We start from the raw sequence: 16,805 nt of genomic DNA on the forward strand, positions 1-16,805 counted from the left end.
ATGAATGCAATTTTCGTCATTGTACATCAGTGTAGAAAATTTGAAAACAATATGGTGAAAAATTGAACTACTTCAAGTAGTTGGAAGAAATTTAGTAAGATCCGAAATGCTGATCTCATCAATCTCGGAGGACTGAAAAGGGACGAGTATAGCCAGAACAGGGCTGGATGTAGAGTGAAGGGCACAAAATTTCCCCTGGCCTATGAAATCTGATAAGGATGGATTGCCAATAGTATCTTTGTCCCTGAGGAGCTGAGAACCCTTGGTACGCCACCAGGAATAGGCCCTTTCTACATACACACACACAAAAAAAAAGAAGAAAAAAAGAGAAATTCAGCGAATCGCAGGGTTAGAATCTACTGCTCATTCTGCCTCAAATCAAAACCTATTTTAACAAATAAGACACATTCAACGACATAAACCTAGATACATTGGTTGGTTGGCACTCCGTCGGTTACGACGACGAGGGTTCCAGTTGATCCGATCAACGGAACAGCCTACGCGTGAAATTAACGTGCAAGTGGTTGAGCACTCCACAGACACGTGTACTGTTAACGTTGTTCTCGGGGGAGATTCAGCGTGACACAGGGTGTGACAAGGCTGACCCTTTGAAATACAGGTACAACCGAAACAGGAAGATAGAGTGAGAGAAAGTTGTGGTGAAAGAGTACAGCAGGGTTCGTCACAACATCCCTGCCGGAGCCTTGTGGAACTTTAGGTGTTTTCACTCAGTAAACACTCACAACACCCGGTCTGGGTATCGAAACCGCGATCCTACGACTGCGAGTCCGCTGCCCTAACCACTGGGCCATTGCACCTCCACCTAGATACAGTATGACAACATAAACAAAGTGACAATTGAAGCATTGACGGGAAGACGGATGGCAAGGGAGTCTCATCGTAGCTGGAGCCATGCCTCACCGAAACACGAAGCGATACTTGTGTCCGAATGTCACAGCGCCTGTCTCAAAATCACACGAAAATTCCCTGAGTTACTCTTTTACTCGTTTCAGTCATTTGACTGCGGCCATGCTGGAGCACCGCCTTTAGTCGAGCAAATCGACCGCAGGACTTATTCTTCGTAAGCCTAGTACTTATTCTATCGGCCTCTTTGGCCGAACCGCTAAGTTACGTGGACGTAAACACACCAGCATCGGTTGTCAAGCGATGGTTGGAGAAACTAACACAGACACACAAACATATATATAAATATACATATATACGACGGGCTTCTTTCAGTTTCCGTCTACCAAATCCACTCACATAAATGGAGTCTCCTTCTATTTAATACGTTGCTAAACAAATTCAATTAACAGACCCGTTTCGCGCAAGACAATTTTTCCGCGAAGCGGTGGCAGTGGGGGGGAAATCACACGCCTAGCAAAATAATAAAATGCATGATAATATAATTATTACAGATATAATGCAAAAGTAAATATTACATTGTATGTGACGCACTTCATTTCTACTATTAATTACATTGCAGACTGCAAAGTCAATAAAATATAAATTAATTTTATCTGCGTATGCGCAGGAGTGGCTGTGTGGTAGGCGGCTTGTTTACCAGCTACATGGTCCGGGTTCTGTCCCACTGCGTGGCATCTTGGGCAAGTGTCTTCTACTATAGCCTCGGGCCGACCAAAGCCTTGTGAGTTGATTTGGTAGACGGAAACTGAAAGAAGCTCGTCGTATATATGTATATATATATATATATATATATATATATATATGTGTGTGTGTGTGTGTGTGTTTGTCCCCCTAGACAAACGATGCTGGTGTGTTTATGTCCCCGTAACTTAGAGACCGATAGAATAAGTACTAGGCTTACAATGAATAAGTCCAGGGGTCGATTTGCTCGACTAAAGGTGGTGCTCCAGCATGGCCGCAGTCAAATGACTGAAACAAGTAAAAGAGAGTAGCTGACGGCTTAGAAACCACAGCTTTAAAAGATACAACACCGTTACAAAGTTGTCGTCCTTGTTTTACTCTTCTGCATTGTCAGACAATAAACGTCTACACCGTAACTTCCGTTAATGTCGGTGATTGTATTTTCTGTTCATTTAAATATTTGATTTTATTTCGAGTTTAATTCCCCCCCCCCCCACACAATTTTCTCATCTAACTGATACATCGATTAGAAGAAGAAGAAGAAGAAGACAAAATGGCAATGCTTACACAAGAGAAGCTGAAGGAAATGGAGGAGGAGATGGATCGGTAAGTTGTATGAAGACAATAACGATGTGGTTGTCTCTTGGTGTTGTTAATATCCGTAATGCGAGTGAAGACGGGCGAACTGGGAGAATCGTTAGCACGCCGGTCAGAGTGCTTAACAGCATTTCGTCCATCGTTACGTTCTCAGTTCAAATTTCACCATGGTTTGGTTTGCCTTTTGTCCCTTTCGAGGGTCTGTAAAAGTACAAGTTGAATACCGGGGGTCGATGTAATCGATTTAACCCCTGTGCCGAAATTGCTGGCCTTGTGCTGAAATTTGAAACCAATATCTGTAATGCTAGTTCAAATCCCGCATAAGTCAACTTTGCCTTTCGTTCTATCACAGATCATAAAATAATCAGTCACTGCTAGATAGATTTAATCGATTATATCCTCTCCCAAAATCAATCACTCATCACACACAAACACACACACACACACACACACAACGGTGTTAGATCATATCACTTGCCGGACAAGTACATCTTCAAAGCATACACACGTACGTACATACATACGCCTTTTGTTGAGTACAAGATTTGAAATCCCGTTACGTTCTATCCTACCAGATGGCGGTTTAGCATTGAGAATAATCGTTGAAATACTAAGACCCTCAGTGACTTTGAAACCCTACCACCGTTTTTTGGGCTTGTTTATGTCTGGAGTTAAGCCTGTACGCACACGCACACACACAGCTGTAGAAACTCTGCCAAATCAGATTGGAGCCTGGTGTAGCCATCTGGTTCACCAGTCCTCAGTCAAATCGTCCAACCCATGCTAGCATGGAAAGCGGACGTTAAACGATGATGATGATATATATATGGCACTGTCATGGTATTAGCTGTCAGAATTGAAAGTAGAACTGACAAGGAACGTTACTGCTGGTTTGAGTTGATTCTTTGGCTACTGACTAGCCTGAGCTATCTATCTGTCTGTCTGTCTATCTCACTATCTCTCTCTATATATCTATCTATCTATCACTCGTTCACCTCTGTGTCCGTAGAATTTATCAAATTAGAAAACGCAAATTTAATATAAAAAATATATTTTCTGAAATTGCAAATTATTTAAAATATAAAAATATAATTTTCAACAGAGAGAATTTATCAAAATAGAAAACAAATGAAGTTTGAAGTTTAAAAATAATAGGATCGCCGTATTTTCAAACGCATGGATATAGGTGTCAAATTTGTTCCAATAACTTTCGAGTGATAGATAGATAGATAGATAGAGAGACAGACAGACAGACAGACAAACAGACAGACAGATAGCTCGCTCTGGCCAGTCATGGTATTAGCTGTCAGTAGCCAAAGAATCAACTCAAACCAGCAGTAACGTTCCTTCAGATTTTTCTACTTTCACTTCTGACAGCTAATACCATGACAGTGCCATATATATATATATATATTTGGGAGGGCACTTATTGTGATCATGTTGAAACGAAATCTTAAATAACAATAACTGGCTGGTACCATTAGGCAAAAGATATAACAATATCCTGGACATGACTGGGACCTACTTATTTTGATAAGAATAAACGTTTGATAATGTTTTAAGCGATTATAATGGGCAGCTTTACTACAAACATTGATTTAGCTGCTACGTTTAGCAAATTGAACAACAGTTTAGAAGTCTCCCCGACAGTTCATTACCTTTTACCATTCAGATTACTGTCAAATGTAATGCTTATTCACATTGTTTTGATCTGGTAAAGACTCCCATCGGTCATGCATGCCCATGGCATTGCACCGAGAAAGTCACTCTTCAAGACACAAGTTCACGCAAGGTTCTTTATGGAAACCCCACCAATTATCCAAGGGAAAGGCAAAGGCCGATACAGCTTGACACCAGTGACATCACAACTCATTTCTATGGTTCAGTGTACTGGAGCAACATGAAATAGAATGTCTTGCTCAAGAACACAATACACATCCCAGTCCTGTAATTGAACTCACTACCTCTAACCACTAAGTCATTCGCCTGTTTTCAATTAATCCTGCATTATCTTGTAGTTTTGAGATTTCAATGAGGTGGATTGTAGGGCACGTGTGTTTCTATGTTTTGTTGTATTGTCTGCTATTCTTCATATGGCTGACCCTGAAACTGCCTGGTTGCAAAGTGAACCCTCTCAACCACACAGCTGTCCCTGTGTCTTCATACCCATTTATCATGAAATGTAAATGAATCATGTATTCAGACTGGAATTGCATATGCAAATTCTGCCATTTTATAGATGGATGCATGTGTGCAATCATTTCATATCCCAAGGGGCAATAAATGGCCAAAATCCCAAACACTTCCTTTCTTTTTTATCTTTTTAGTTTTTACTTGTTTCGGTCATTAGACTGTGGCCAATGAATTAACCCTTGAATTTTTTTTTTTTCTGTTTAAACCTGATGCTTATTCTCTCTGTCTCTTTTGCCGAACCACTATCTTATGGGGACATAAACACACCGACACCAGTTGTCAAGGCAGTGGTGGGGAACAAACACAAAGACTCAACACACTCCACACAGATATGTGTATGTATATATATATATATATATATATATATATATATATACACACACACACACACACACACACACACATATATATGAAAGTTTCTTTGAGTTTCTGTCTATCAAATCCACTCACAAACCTTTGGTCAGCCCAGTGCTATAGTAGAACTAACTCGCCTAAGATGGCACGCAGTGGGACTGAACCCGGAACCATGTGGTTCTCAAGGGTTAATGACTGTATAAAGACATGAAGCCTGGTAAATTACAGAGATGGACTTGCATACCCAGTGTTTGATCTGAGATCCAGTGTTGAAACGTAAGCAGTTGCAGTATGGAAGACACAAGTTAGCCTTTCAGAAACGTACAAAGACCATTAACTTTGGTTCACCCTTTTAAGCTAGTGTTTGGAGCATATTATTATTACTATTATTAAGGTAGCGAGCTGGCAGAGTCGTTAGTGTGGACAAAACACTTAGAGGTATTACTCATGTCACTACATTCTGAGTTTAAATTCTATCAAGCTCAACTTTGCCTTTCATTTTTTTGGGGTCAATAAATTAAGTATCAGTGAAACACTGGGGTTGATGTAATCAACTAGTCCCCTCCCCAAAAATTTCAGGTCTTGTGCCTTTAGTAGAAAGGATTATTATTATTATTCATTTTGTTCATGTCCAAGTACGTGTGTATCCATCATTATTTTATCTATTTTATTCAATTTTAGAAAAATTGAGGCATGTCTGACAATTCCAGAACATATTGAATTTACTTTGAACATGACTTTTAGCCCACCCCGTATTACTGATATGTTATTTGAAACAGGGCAATTCTACCTGCTTGAAGGATCTTGTCTATTTTTTTTTAAATTGTTGAATTGCTTTCCTAACTTTTTTCTTTTGTTGTTTTTGTCTCTGAAAGGTTTGAACAGGAGATTCTTGTTCCTTCCAATGAAGATGAAAATGATATTCCAAGAATGATCATCGGTTCAAACACTTACACAAAGGTTCAAGCCCAGCTGAAGTTGGCTCGACATCCAGGGGAAGAATTTCCTGTCAGTTCAGCTCCCAGAATGGTTATGGATAAGTGCCTTCAACGAACATCTTCACATATCACTCCGACTTCTATGGAAATACCCTTATCAGGTTTGTCAATTTTACATAGAATTTTGTTGACTGTTCTTTGAGCCACTTCTTCACTACAGTTTTCACTTCCTCGTCACTGGAATAATGTTTGCCTCTCAAACCCTCTTTCATGGGGCTGAAGCGATATTAGTCTGAAGGCGCTTAATTATTCCAGTGATGAGGAAGTAAAAACTGTAGTGAAGAAGTGGCTCAAAGAACAGTCAACAGAATTTTATGGGGCAGGGATACATGATCTCATTCGAAGGTGGAACATAGCTATTGAGAGAAACGGGGACTATGTTGAGAAGCAGGTATGTGATCCACAGAGGACCAGCTTCATTTTGATGTATGATACATGTTCCTGCGTTGGTAATTATCCATGTCCTAAACAAAATGGCATTACTTTTTGACTCACCCTCGTAAAACAGGTAGAATATTTTGGCTGGATATATCCAGTTTAACTGCTAAAGGGTTAAATCATGGAATATCCACAGGATCAACTAGTTATTGTTATTACTTCAATAGTTTTATATGTTTCTTCTATACTCTTCAATGCACCTCCAAATTCTTCAGTTGTCTGCAGTGTTGGTTGGGATTTAGAAATTGTTTTGCATCAGTTTTACTTCGTTATGGGGGTTAGTTTTGTTTTGTTTCTATAATTTTTGTGTACGAGGAGGTGCTGAAGAGTTCCTGGCTTATCGTGAAAGGCCCAGCTGGAAGACCAACCTTCCAAGTTCTTTTACAGGGCTTAACAAAATTGAAGGATCGCTGTATTAAGAGGGGAATATATTGAATAAAATCATAATTAACTGATCTACCAGTTTTACCCCAAGCTAGGAACTTTTCAGCACCCGCTTGTGTGTATCGTGTAAGTTGTCTGGTTTTGTTGTTGGGTGATGCATTGTGTATTGTATATGCTGTGTGGTCCGTGAAATGTGGTTTGGTTTTAGTTGTCAGATGATGATTGTGTCATGCTAGAATTAGATGGCGAATCTGCAGAGTTGTATGTCTATCAGATAATTTTATTCCACGAAATGTTGTTCCAAAAATTGTTGTGCTCCAGCATGGCTGCAGTCAAATTACTGAAACAAGTAAAAGAATAAATGCAAATAGTGTCACTTCCTTTTAATACTCGTCTCATTTCTGCTTTTTTTTTTTTTTTTTTTTTCAGTTTTGTCAGCTCCGCCACCACCTCCACCACCACCAGCAGGTCACCCACAAATGCATTTTACAAGACCACCGCCGCCGCCCCCTCACCCACCACCCATGCCTCGGCCTGCTCCTGCCTTTTTACCCCATCAGCTGCGACATCGTCCACCGATGCCAGTGCGACACCCTATGCACATGCCCCCCAGGCCGGCTGGCATGCCACCATTCCAACCCCCTCCACCCAGGCCACCTATGATGGGCAACATGAGCGGTAGCAACCCTCCGCCCATGCCAAACCCAATGATGATGTCTCAACAACGATCTTTCATAGGTCCTCCTCCTCCGGGGACTATGTTCCCACCTCATTCCCTTGACACAGGCCCTAAGCCAGACAGTGTGTTGCCCCAAATGGTCAACATTGAAAAACCCCAAGTCATTTATTCAGCTCCTCCCACAAGTAAAGGCAAAAAATCTGAAGGCAATAAACAACCGCACAGCTCGTCCTTGAATGTGCCGCATGGTGCCAGCAACATGTCATCAATCCAAACTACTACGTCCTCGACAGTAGCCGCAGCCTCGTATCAGATGGCTGACAGTTCCCAGGTGACCCCTGCCGACAACACAGCAGAAGAGGAGAAATCATCGATGGAGATATCGAATGATAATGATGTGACTGTGCAACAGAAGAGAGACAAAAAGGAGAAGAAAAGAAAATTCATTCGAACAGCTGCTGGTCAAATTTGGGAAGATGCTACCTTAACTGAATGGGGAACTGGTAAGAAATTATTTTGGTATTAACACATTTTCTCTAGCGCCATGTCTAAAACAACAACTTCAACACATTGGGAGAAAAGGTAAAAAAAGTGTTAAAATTTGTTTTGTTTTCATCATCATCATCATCGTTTATATATATAGATTGGAGCCTGGTGTAGCCGTCTGGTTTCACCAGTCCTCAGTCAAATCGTCCAGCCCATGCTAGCATGGGAAGCGGACGTTAAACGACGACGATATATATATATATATATATATATATATATATATATATATATATATATATATTATATATATATATGAACCAAATTCGATGACTGGCACCCATGCCAACCTTCCTTCATTGGACACTAAACTCAGCTTGTGAAGACCTGTTGGGGCAAGTGAGATTGAAACTGAACCTATTTGATGACTGGCACCTGTGCCAGTGGAGCGCTAACAGCACCATCTGAGCGGGATCACTGCCAGAGCAGCGGTCTCGCTCCCATGCCAGTGGCACGTAAAAAGCACCCACTACACTCGGAGTGGTTGGCGTTAGGAAGGGCATCTAGCTGTAGAAACTCTGCCAGATCATATTGGAGTCTGGTGTAGCCATCTGATTTGCCAGTCCCCAGTCAAATCGTCCAACCCATGCTAGCATGGAAAGCAGCCGTTAAATGACAATGATGGTGACGATGATATATATATATATATATTATACTCTTTACTCTTTTACTTGTTTCAGTCATTTGACTGTGGCCATGCTGGAGCACCGCCTTTAGTCGAGCAAATCGACCCCAGGACTTATTCTTTGGAAGCTTAGTACTTATTCTATCGGTCACTTTTGCCAAACCGCTAAGTTATGGGGACGTAAACAACCAGCATCGGTTGTCAAGCGATGTTGGGGGGACAAACACAGACACACAAACATATACACACATACACATATATATATATATACACATATATACGACGGGCTTCTTTCAGTTTCCGTCTACCAAATCCACTCACAAGGCTTTGGTCGGCCTGAGGCTATAGTAGAAGACACTTGCCCAAGGTGCCACGCAGTGGGACTGAACCCGGAACCATGTGGTTGGTGAATGGTCAATCTGAGGGCTTTAGTAGAAAACCTTTGCCCACATTGTTACAAGGCAAAGTTCTTAACTTGCCCAATCGTCCAACCCATGCTTGATTTTTTTTTTTTTTCCATCCTCATTACTTTATTTTATATCTTGTTAAGGCAATCATCATCGTCATCATCATCATCGTTTAACGTCTGCTTTCCATGCTAGCATGGGTTGGACAATGAGCTGACTAAATTATTAGCACATCAGGCATTGGCTTTATATTGTTCGGAGTTAAGACCCCACCAAGTACAACTTTCTTTTTTCCCTTTCAGAGTTGATTAAATAAATAAAGTACCAACTAAATACTGAGGTTGATGTAATTAACTATCTCCCTCCCGTCAAAAATTACTGGCCTTCTTTCAGACAAAATTAGAAAGAATTATTTTATATCAATCATTTTGTGAATAGCAGTTTGTGTGTGTGCATGTGACTGGCTTCTGCACAGCTTTCACATACCAAATTTCACTCACAAGGCATTGGTGCCAGACAATGGGGTCGAAACTGATGGAAACAACTTCTTAACTGTACAGTCATGTGGATATGTGATAAGATTTATCAACTCATTGTGAACTTATACAGAGTTGTCAGTGTAATGGCAAAAAAACCTGTTTTGCTATTTTGAATGTAAACAGAGTTATGCACCTTACTGCAAGAAGCTACACACAAGATGCAAGTAGGTTTCAAATCTTGAGCTTGTAGTCAATAGACCAATACCTTGGTCACACAGCTAATATATAATATATATTTATATATCGTCGCCCTTCTGGTACTTGTGCCGGTGGCACGTGTAAAAACTTTCGAGCGAGATCGTTGCCAGTGCTGCAGGGCTGGCTCCTGTGCAGGTGGCACGTAAAATACACTATTTCGAGCGTGGCCGTTGCCAGTACCGCCTGACTGGCCTTCGTGCCGGTGGCACGTAAAAGCACCCACTACACTCTCTGAGTGGTTGGCGTTAGGAAGGGCATCCAGCTGTAGAAACCCTGCCAAATCAGATTGGAGCCTGGTGTAGCCATCTGGTTCACCAGTCCTCGGTCAAATCGTCCAACCCATGCTAGCATGGAAAGCGGATGTTAAACGATGATGATGATGAAGAGATATATATATATATATATATATATATATATATATATTTGTTTTGCAAGATTTTTTATGTGAAGGACACGCATGCGTAGACACATACAATAGGAATACAAAATACAAAATGGCTGATAGTTAGCAAGGTGAGACACACATAAGAAAGAAAGAAACAAAGGACCACTGATGAGGTCACAGAAGTGTGACGAAAGAACTCTGACCGAAATAAGATTAAGATTAATGTAATATAAAGCTGAAGCAAATTAACACCAAATATACAGTGCGTGTGTTTTTATTGGCTAAACTGGCAAGATGACCATCCCCAAGTACAACAACATATATATATATATATATATATATGTCATCATCATTTTACATCCGACTTCCATGCATGCATGGGTAGGACAGTTGATAGAAGCTGGCCAGGTAGAAGACTACCCCAGGCAACTGTGTCTGTTTTGGCAGGGTTTTTATGGCTGGGTACCCTTCCTAAGACCAGCCACTCTGCAGAGTGGACTGAGTGCTTTTTACATGGTACTAGCACAGGTGAGGTCAGTTTTAGCATGTTTTTTTTTACAGCTGGATGCCCTTCCAAATGCTAACCACTTTACAGTGTGGACTGGGTGCCCTTTACATGGAACCAGCACCAGCAAGGCCACCATGTAACTTGCAAGACAAGGAATTTTGAGAGGGACGGAGACATTGGAAGAGGGGATCTTGTGTCAGATGATGAATGGTTAAGTGTTACAGAGAGACAGAGGCAAAAACATCATCATCATCATCATTTAATGTCCATGTTCCATGCAGGCAGGAGTTGAATGTTTTGACAGGATCCAGTGTGTCTAAGGACTGCATTGAGCCCCAGTGCCTGTTTTGCAAGGTTTTCACAGTTGAATACCTTTTCCTAGTGCCAATCACATTACAGCATAGACCAAGTGATTTTTCTGTACCACCTGCACTTCTGAAATTGCCTTGTAGTTTGCAGGGCTACAAGCCCTGAGGGGTAGTGTGCAGGTCGCCTTCATGCTAGGGGATGAGGGGATTACTATGAGGGTTGAGAAGGGTTAGCAGCAACAAAGGTATCCAAGGTGTTTTTAACTCAGTTTTGTACCTGCTATTTATGGCTTTATCTCCTTTTATTTCCACCATTAATAAAGAACTATTTCATATCTCTTGCAGTTTCTAAATTCTTAGGACATATATATATATATATATATATATATAATATAATATAGGATAAATTCTTTATAAGAATTTATCAAGTAGTCAGCGTGAAAAAACCTCATAATGAAAAAATAACGAAAAATTTTGTAATGAAAAAATTCATCGCTTCTTCATAGATATATTTAAATATATATAAAGGGCATTAACTGTGTATTAATGCCTCACGCTATCGAGGGACTAAATAAATAAAAAAACTACCAAAAATAAATATTTTTGGTAGTTTTTTTATTTATTTAGTCCCTCGATAGCGTGAGGCATTAATACACAGTTAATGCCCTTTATATATATTTATATATATATATATATATATATATATATATATATATATATATGTGTGTGTGTGTGTGTGTGTATAAAGGAGACCACTAGGTGGACTGTTAATGTGCTAGAAGAAGATCACATGTAATGTGTCTACTAAGACCGAATTGTTCTCAAAGAAAAATTTAGCGAAGCAACAAAACGTATACAGGCAAGACAAGTGAAAATTACATAAATACATACGATATTATCCGTAGACCGGTTTCGAAATTAATATTTCCTTACCGAAAATATCTGTTTCTATGGATAATATTGTATCTCAGTTCACATGGTATCAAAGTCTGTCATAATATATGTAATCTATATAGTACATATATAAACAGAGCTAATTGAGCTGTTTTGCCTTAGATTAAAAATATCATGAACGACCTTAATACTTGCAGACAAACAAACAAACAAACAAGTACATTTATTTATAATTAATTTACAATTTTGTTTCTTCTGCAGATGATTTTCGGATATTTTGTGGCGATTTGGGCAACGAAGTCACTGATGAGATTTTAACAAGAGCGTTTTCGAAATTCGCATCATTTGTTAAGGCCAAAGTTGTCCGAGACAAAAGGAGCAATAAAACCAAAGGCTATGGGTTTGTCAGCTTCAAAGACCCCAATGACTTTGTCAGAGCCATGCGAGAAATGAATGGTAAGTAGAAGACTTCTGTCTTTGTTATTCATACAACTGGTGCACAACCTGTTGTTTTAAGGCTGGAATAAGTTTCACAGCCGTTTAAAAGCTAAAGGGTTAAAGGGGGGAATAAAAAAAGCTAAAACACTTTTGAAGTACTTCATTTTTGTATTTGTTTTGCAAGAGTCCTGATGTGAATTTGAGTGTTGAAATGAATCTCTAGGGTGGGTCATTATGTCAACAAGAGTTAAAATAAACACATACACTAATGCAATACCACTTCTTTATTTTACCAATTAACTATCCAAAGGTTTGTTTAATGTGTTGATTGAACAATCACTCAGTTGTTAGTTTTCTTTGTTAGAGTCCTTTTGTCGCTATTCAAGCTTAAAGATGTCATTGATGAGGCTGCTAATAGCAACGAAAGGACTCTGACAGAGAAAACTAACAACTGATTGATTAAGTAAAGCATTGGATAGTTAGTTGGTAAAACAAAGAAGTGATACTGAACCAGTGTGTGTATGTTTATTTAAATTTTTGTTGGCCTAATGACCTTCCCTATACGCAACAATACTGAAATGAAAGAGACATTTAATAGATCAAAATGTATATTAGCTTTTAACTGTTTTTAGTTTTGTGTGTGTGTGTGTGTATTATATCCAGCAAAACACTGACAGGAAATGTTGACAATCAAGCTTAAACAAAAATGCCTCTTGGAAAGCACTGGTGATAGTGTTACATAAAAAGCACCCAGTACACACTGTGGAGTGGTTGGCATTAGGAAGGGCATCCAACCATAGAAACCAAACCAAAACAGACTATGGAACCTGATGTGGCCCCTGGCTTTGGTAATCCTTTCTAGATCAATAAAATTAGTATTAGTTGAAGACTGCAGACAATGTAATCGACTTACCCCACCTTTCAAAGTTGCTGGCCTTGTAGCAAAATTATGAAAATTTATTAGTGCCAGGAATTTTAGAAATAAGGAGGTGGCAAGCTTACAGAATCATTAGCATGCCAAATAAAGATGCTTAACAGTATTTTGTCTGTCTTGATGTTCTGGGTTCAAATTGTCCTTCACCCTTTCGAGATTGATGAAATAAATACCAATTGAGTTCTGGAGTGAATGTAATTAGCTAGCCTTCAACCAAAAATTTCAAACCTTGTGCCTATTGGAGAAATGATGATTGATTGAGAGTAGTAAACATGGCCCACATAAATGTCTGCAGACTGAGAAATGATGGTTGGAAGTTGAAAAAACTTTTCTCCTATTTAAATTTTGAGATTTAAGATTGAACTGTACTCCCTCCTCACTCTCTCTTTTGCACACACACACACACAAATAGTGGTTGAGCTAGAACAGCAGTTCTCAACCTGGGGTCGTGACCCCTGGGGCAGTCGTTTGGGGTTTCTCGGCATGTCACGGAGGGTTTGGGAGAAAGTAATGTATTTGAGGTATTGCATTTGTTTTGTCTTACCTTTACACAAAATTCATCATTACAAAATCTATCATAGGGGTCACAGTAATACCCTGGAGAGTCTCAGGGTGTAAGACAATGGAAAAGGTTAAGAGCCACTGAGCTAGAACATTATCATCGTCGTTTAACGTCCGCTTTTCATGCTAGCATGGGTTGGACGATTTGACTGAGGACTGGTGAACCGGATGGCTACACCAGGCTCCAATCTGATTTGGCACAGTTACTACAGCTGAATGCCCTTCCTAACGCCAACCACTCTGAGAGTGTAGTGGATGCTTTTACGTGCCACCGGCACGAAGGCCAGTCAGGCGGTACTGGCAACGACCACGCTCAAAATGGTGTATTTTATGTGCCACCTGCACAGGAGCCAGTCCAGCAGCACTGGCACGATCTCGCTCGAATGTCTTCACCTTTATGCCACCGGCACAAGTGCCAGGAAGGCGACGCTGGGTATAGGTGCCATCACGATTTCGCTTTCACTTGCCCCAACAGGTCTTCACCTTTATGCCACCGGCACAAGTGCCAGGAAGGCGACGCTGGGCATAGGTGCCATCACGATTTCGCTTTCACTTGCCCCAACAGGTCTTCACCTTTATGCCACCGGCACAAGTGCCAGGAAGGCGACGCTGGGCATAGGTGCCATCACGATTTCGCTTTCACTTGCCCCAACAGGTCTTCACCTTTATGCCACCGGCACAAGTGCCAGGAAGGCGACGCTGGGCACAGGTGCCATCACGATTTCGCTTTCGCTTGCCCCAACAAGTCTTCACCTTTATGCCACCGGCACGAGTGCCAGGAAGGCGACGCTGGGCACAGGTGCCATCACGATTTCGCTTTCGCTTGCCCCAACAGGTCTTCACCTTTATGCCACCGGCACAAGTGCCAGGAAGGCGACGCTGGGCACAGGTGCCATCACGATTTCGCTTTCGCTTGCCCCAACAGGTCTTCACCTTTATGCCACCGGCACAAGTGCCAGGAAGGCGACGCTGGGCATAGGTGCCATCACGATTTCGCTTTCGCTTGCCCCAACAGGTCTTCACCTTTATGCCACCGGCACAAGTGCCAGGAAGGCGGCGCTGGGCATAGGTGCCATCACGATTTCGCTTTCACTTGCCCCAACAGGTCTTCACCTTTATGCCACCGGCACAAGTACCAGGAAGGCGACGCTGGGCATAGGTGCCATCACGATTTCGCTTTCACTTGCCCCAACAGGTCTTCACCTTTATGCCACCGGCACAAGTACCAGGAAGGCGACGCTGGGCATAGGTGCCATCACGATTTCGCTTTCACTTGCCCCAACAGGTCTTCACCTTTATGCCACCGGCACAAGTGCCAGGAAGGCGACGCTGGGCACAGGTGCTATCACGATTTCGCTTTCGCTTCCCCAACAGGTCTTCACCTTTGTATATTTCTCTCATGCAGAAATGTCTTTGAACTCTGAACAGTACATGTATAAACCTTCTTTTAATCCTTTTGGGGCATGCTTCAAGACAACACAATGACTCTATTAAGTCATTAATAACCTTCTTAATTTAATCTTCCAACCACAAAATGTATGCAGCCCCTGTTTTAGCAGCTAAACCAAACACAGCGTATCTTATTTAGATGTAACAAATTTTAAATTTTACAATTTCTTGGGTTATGGGCCTTGGTGTGCAATCTTTCTGGAAAGAAAAACTTTTACCTGGGTCCCTTACTCTCTCTTTTACTCTTTTACTTGTTTCAGTCATTTGACTGTGGCCATGCTGGAGCACCGCCTTTAGTCGAGTAAATCGACCCCAGGACTTATTCTTTGGATGCCTAGTACTTATTCTATCGGTCAGTTTTGCCGAACCGCTAAGTTACGGGAACGTAAACACACCAACATCAGTTGTCAAGCGATGTTGGGGGGACAAACACAGACACGCATACACAGACATACATATATATATATATATATACATATATACGACAAGCTTCTTTCAGTTTCTGTCTACCAAATCCACTCACAAGGCTTTGGTCGGCCCAAGGCTATAGTAGAAGACACTTGCCCAAGGTGCCACGCAGTGGGAATGAACCCGGAACCATGTGGTTGGTAAGCAAGCTACTTACCACACAGCCACTCCTGCGCCTGTGATTTGTTTATTTTTCTCTCTTTTTATAAAACATGAACCATGTGATATCTTATCTTTTATCTTTTACCTGGGTCCCTTGGCTATATTCCTTTGTATTTTCATTATGGTAATCTAACTCGTTATCAGTCAACTCAACCATGCTTAGCCTTGCCTACCTTTCCCACCAAATTGTATGCTCACGTATTTATTACTTTCTTTATTTCAAGATATTTTATGTAAATAGAATCAACATATTGAACAGGGTGTGGTTGTGTGGTAATTCCTAACCACATGGTTCTGGATTCACTTCCAGTGCGTGATACCTTGGACTGACCAGAGCCTTGTGAGTGGATTTGGTAGACAGTAACTGAAACAAGCCCATCGTATGTGTGTGAAGATGCCTAGCTCAGTGGTTAGAGTGTCGGACTCAAAATCAAGATGTAGTGAGTTCGATTACTTGACTGGGTTGTGTGTTGTGTTCTTGAGCAAGACACTTTATCTACCTCTGAGAATCCAGGAAACTGGCCTTATGAGTGTGTATCACTCTAAAAGAAGCTTTTTTTTTTTTTTAATTACATGTAACCTGTGCAAGCATATAAAAGTGACCATTAAATTGTTGATAATTAACACCTTTTTAATTGGATATTTCTTTTATTCTCAGGAAAGTATGTTGGAAACCGCCCAATCAAGCTTCGGAAAAGTTCCTGGAAAGAAAGAAATATTGAAATTGTTCGGAAAAAGGACAAAGAGAAAAAGAGACTTGGTTTGCGTTAAACTGCATCATTGTGACATCATTCTTTTTCTGTGGTTTGAGATCAAATGGCTGGCTGTCCACCACCAGTTAAACTTTTATTGGGACAAAGCTATGTGGTTACTTGTAAATATTGTTTATAATAAAATGAGGACTAAAAAGACAAGTTTGTGTTTTGTTTGTTTTTTCTCTCTTTTTATAAAACATGAACCATGTGATATCTTATCTTTTTATCTTTTACTTGTTTCAGTCATTGGACTGGGTTCATGCTGGGGCACCGCTTTGAAGGGTTTAGTCAAACAAATTAATCCCAGTACTTACGGTTTTTTAAAGTTTGGTACTTATTCTGTCAATCTCTTTTACCAAACTGCTAAGTTACAAGAGCCT

The 16,805-nt window shown here is 40.7% G+C and overlaps 1 protein-coding gene across 1 annotated transcript; it reads left to right on the forward strand.

Annotated features, from left to right (window-relative positions):
• The first annotated feature begins 1,997 nt into the window (after positions 1–1,997).
• On the forward strand, positions 1,998–16,584 carry LOC106883788 (uncharacterized). Its single transcript, XM_089360867.1, has 5 exons — positions 1,998–2,214; positions 5,628–5,851; positions 7,002–7,754; positions 11,920–12,114; positions 16,329–16,584. The coding sequence occupies exons 1-5, from the start codon at positions 2,162–2,164 to the stop codon at positions 16,439–16,441; spliced, it is 1,338 nt and encodes a 445-aa protein (XP_089216993.1). The 5' UTR covers positions 1,998–2,161; the 3' UTR covers positions 16,442–16,584.
• Positions 16,585–16,805: the final 221 nt, after the last annotated feature.

This window comes from Octopus bimaculoides, chromosome 12 (genome assembly GCF_046866305.1).
Source record: "Octopus bimaculoides isolate indiv1 chromosome 12, ASM4686630v1, whole genome shotgun sequence".
Taxonomy (NCBI): Eukaryota; Metazoa; Mollusca; class Cephalopoda; order Octopoda; family Octopodidae; genus Octopus; species Octopus bimaculoides.

Bases quoted from the DNA above. Each gene is read 5' to 3' on its own strand.
- LOC106883788 (XM_089360867.1), top strand. From the start codon at position 2,162: ATGGCAATGCTTACACAAGAGAAGCTGAAGGAAATGGAGGAGGAGATG. The intron at 2,215-5,627 runs GTAAGTTGTATG...TGTCTCTGAAAG, and splicing joins ATGGAGGAGGAGATGGATCG to GTTTGAACAGGAGATTCTTG. The intron at 5,852-7,001 runs GTTTGTCAATTT...TTTTTTTTTCAG, and splicing joins TATGGAAATACCCTTATCAG to TTTTGTCAGCTCCGCCACCA.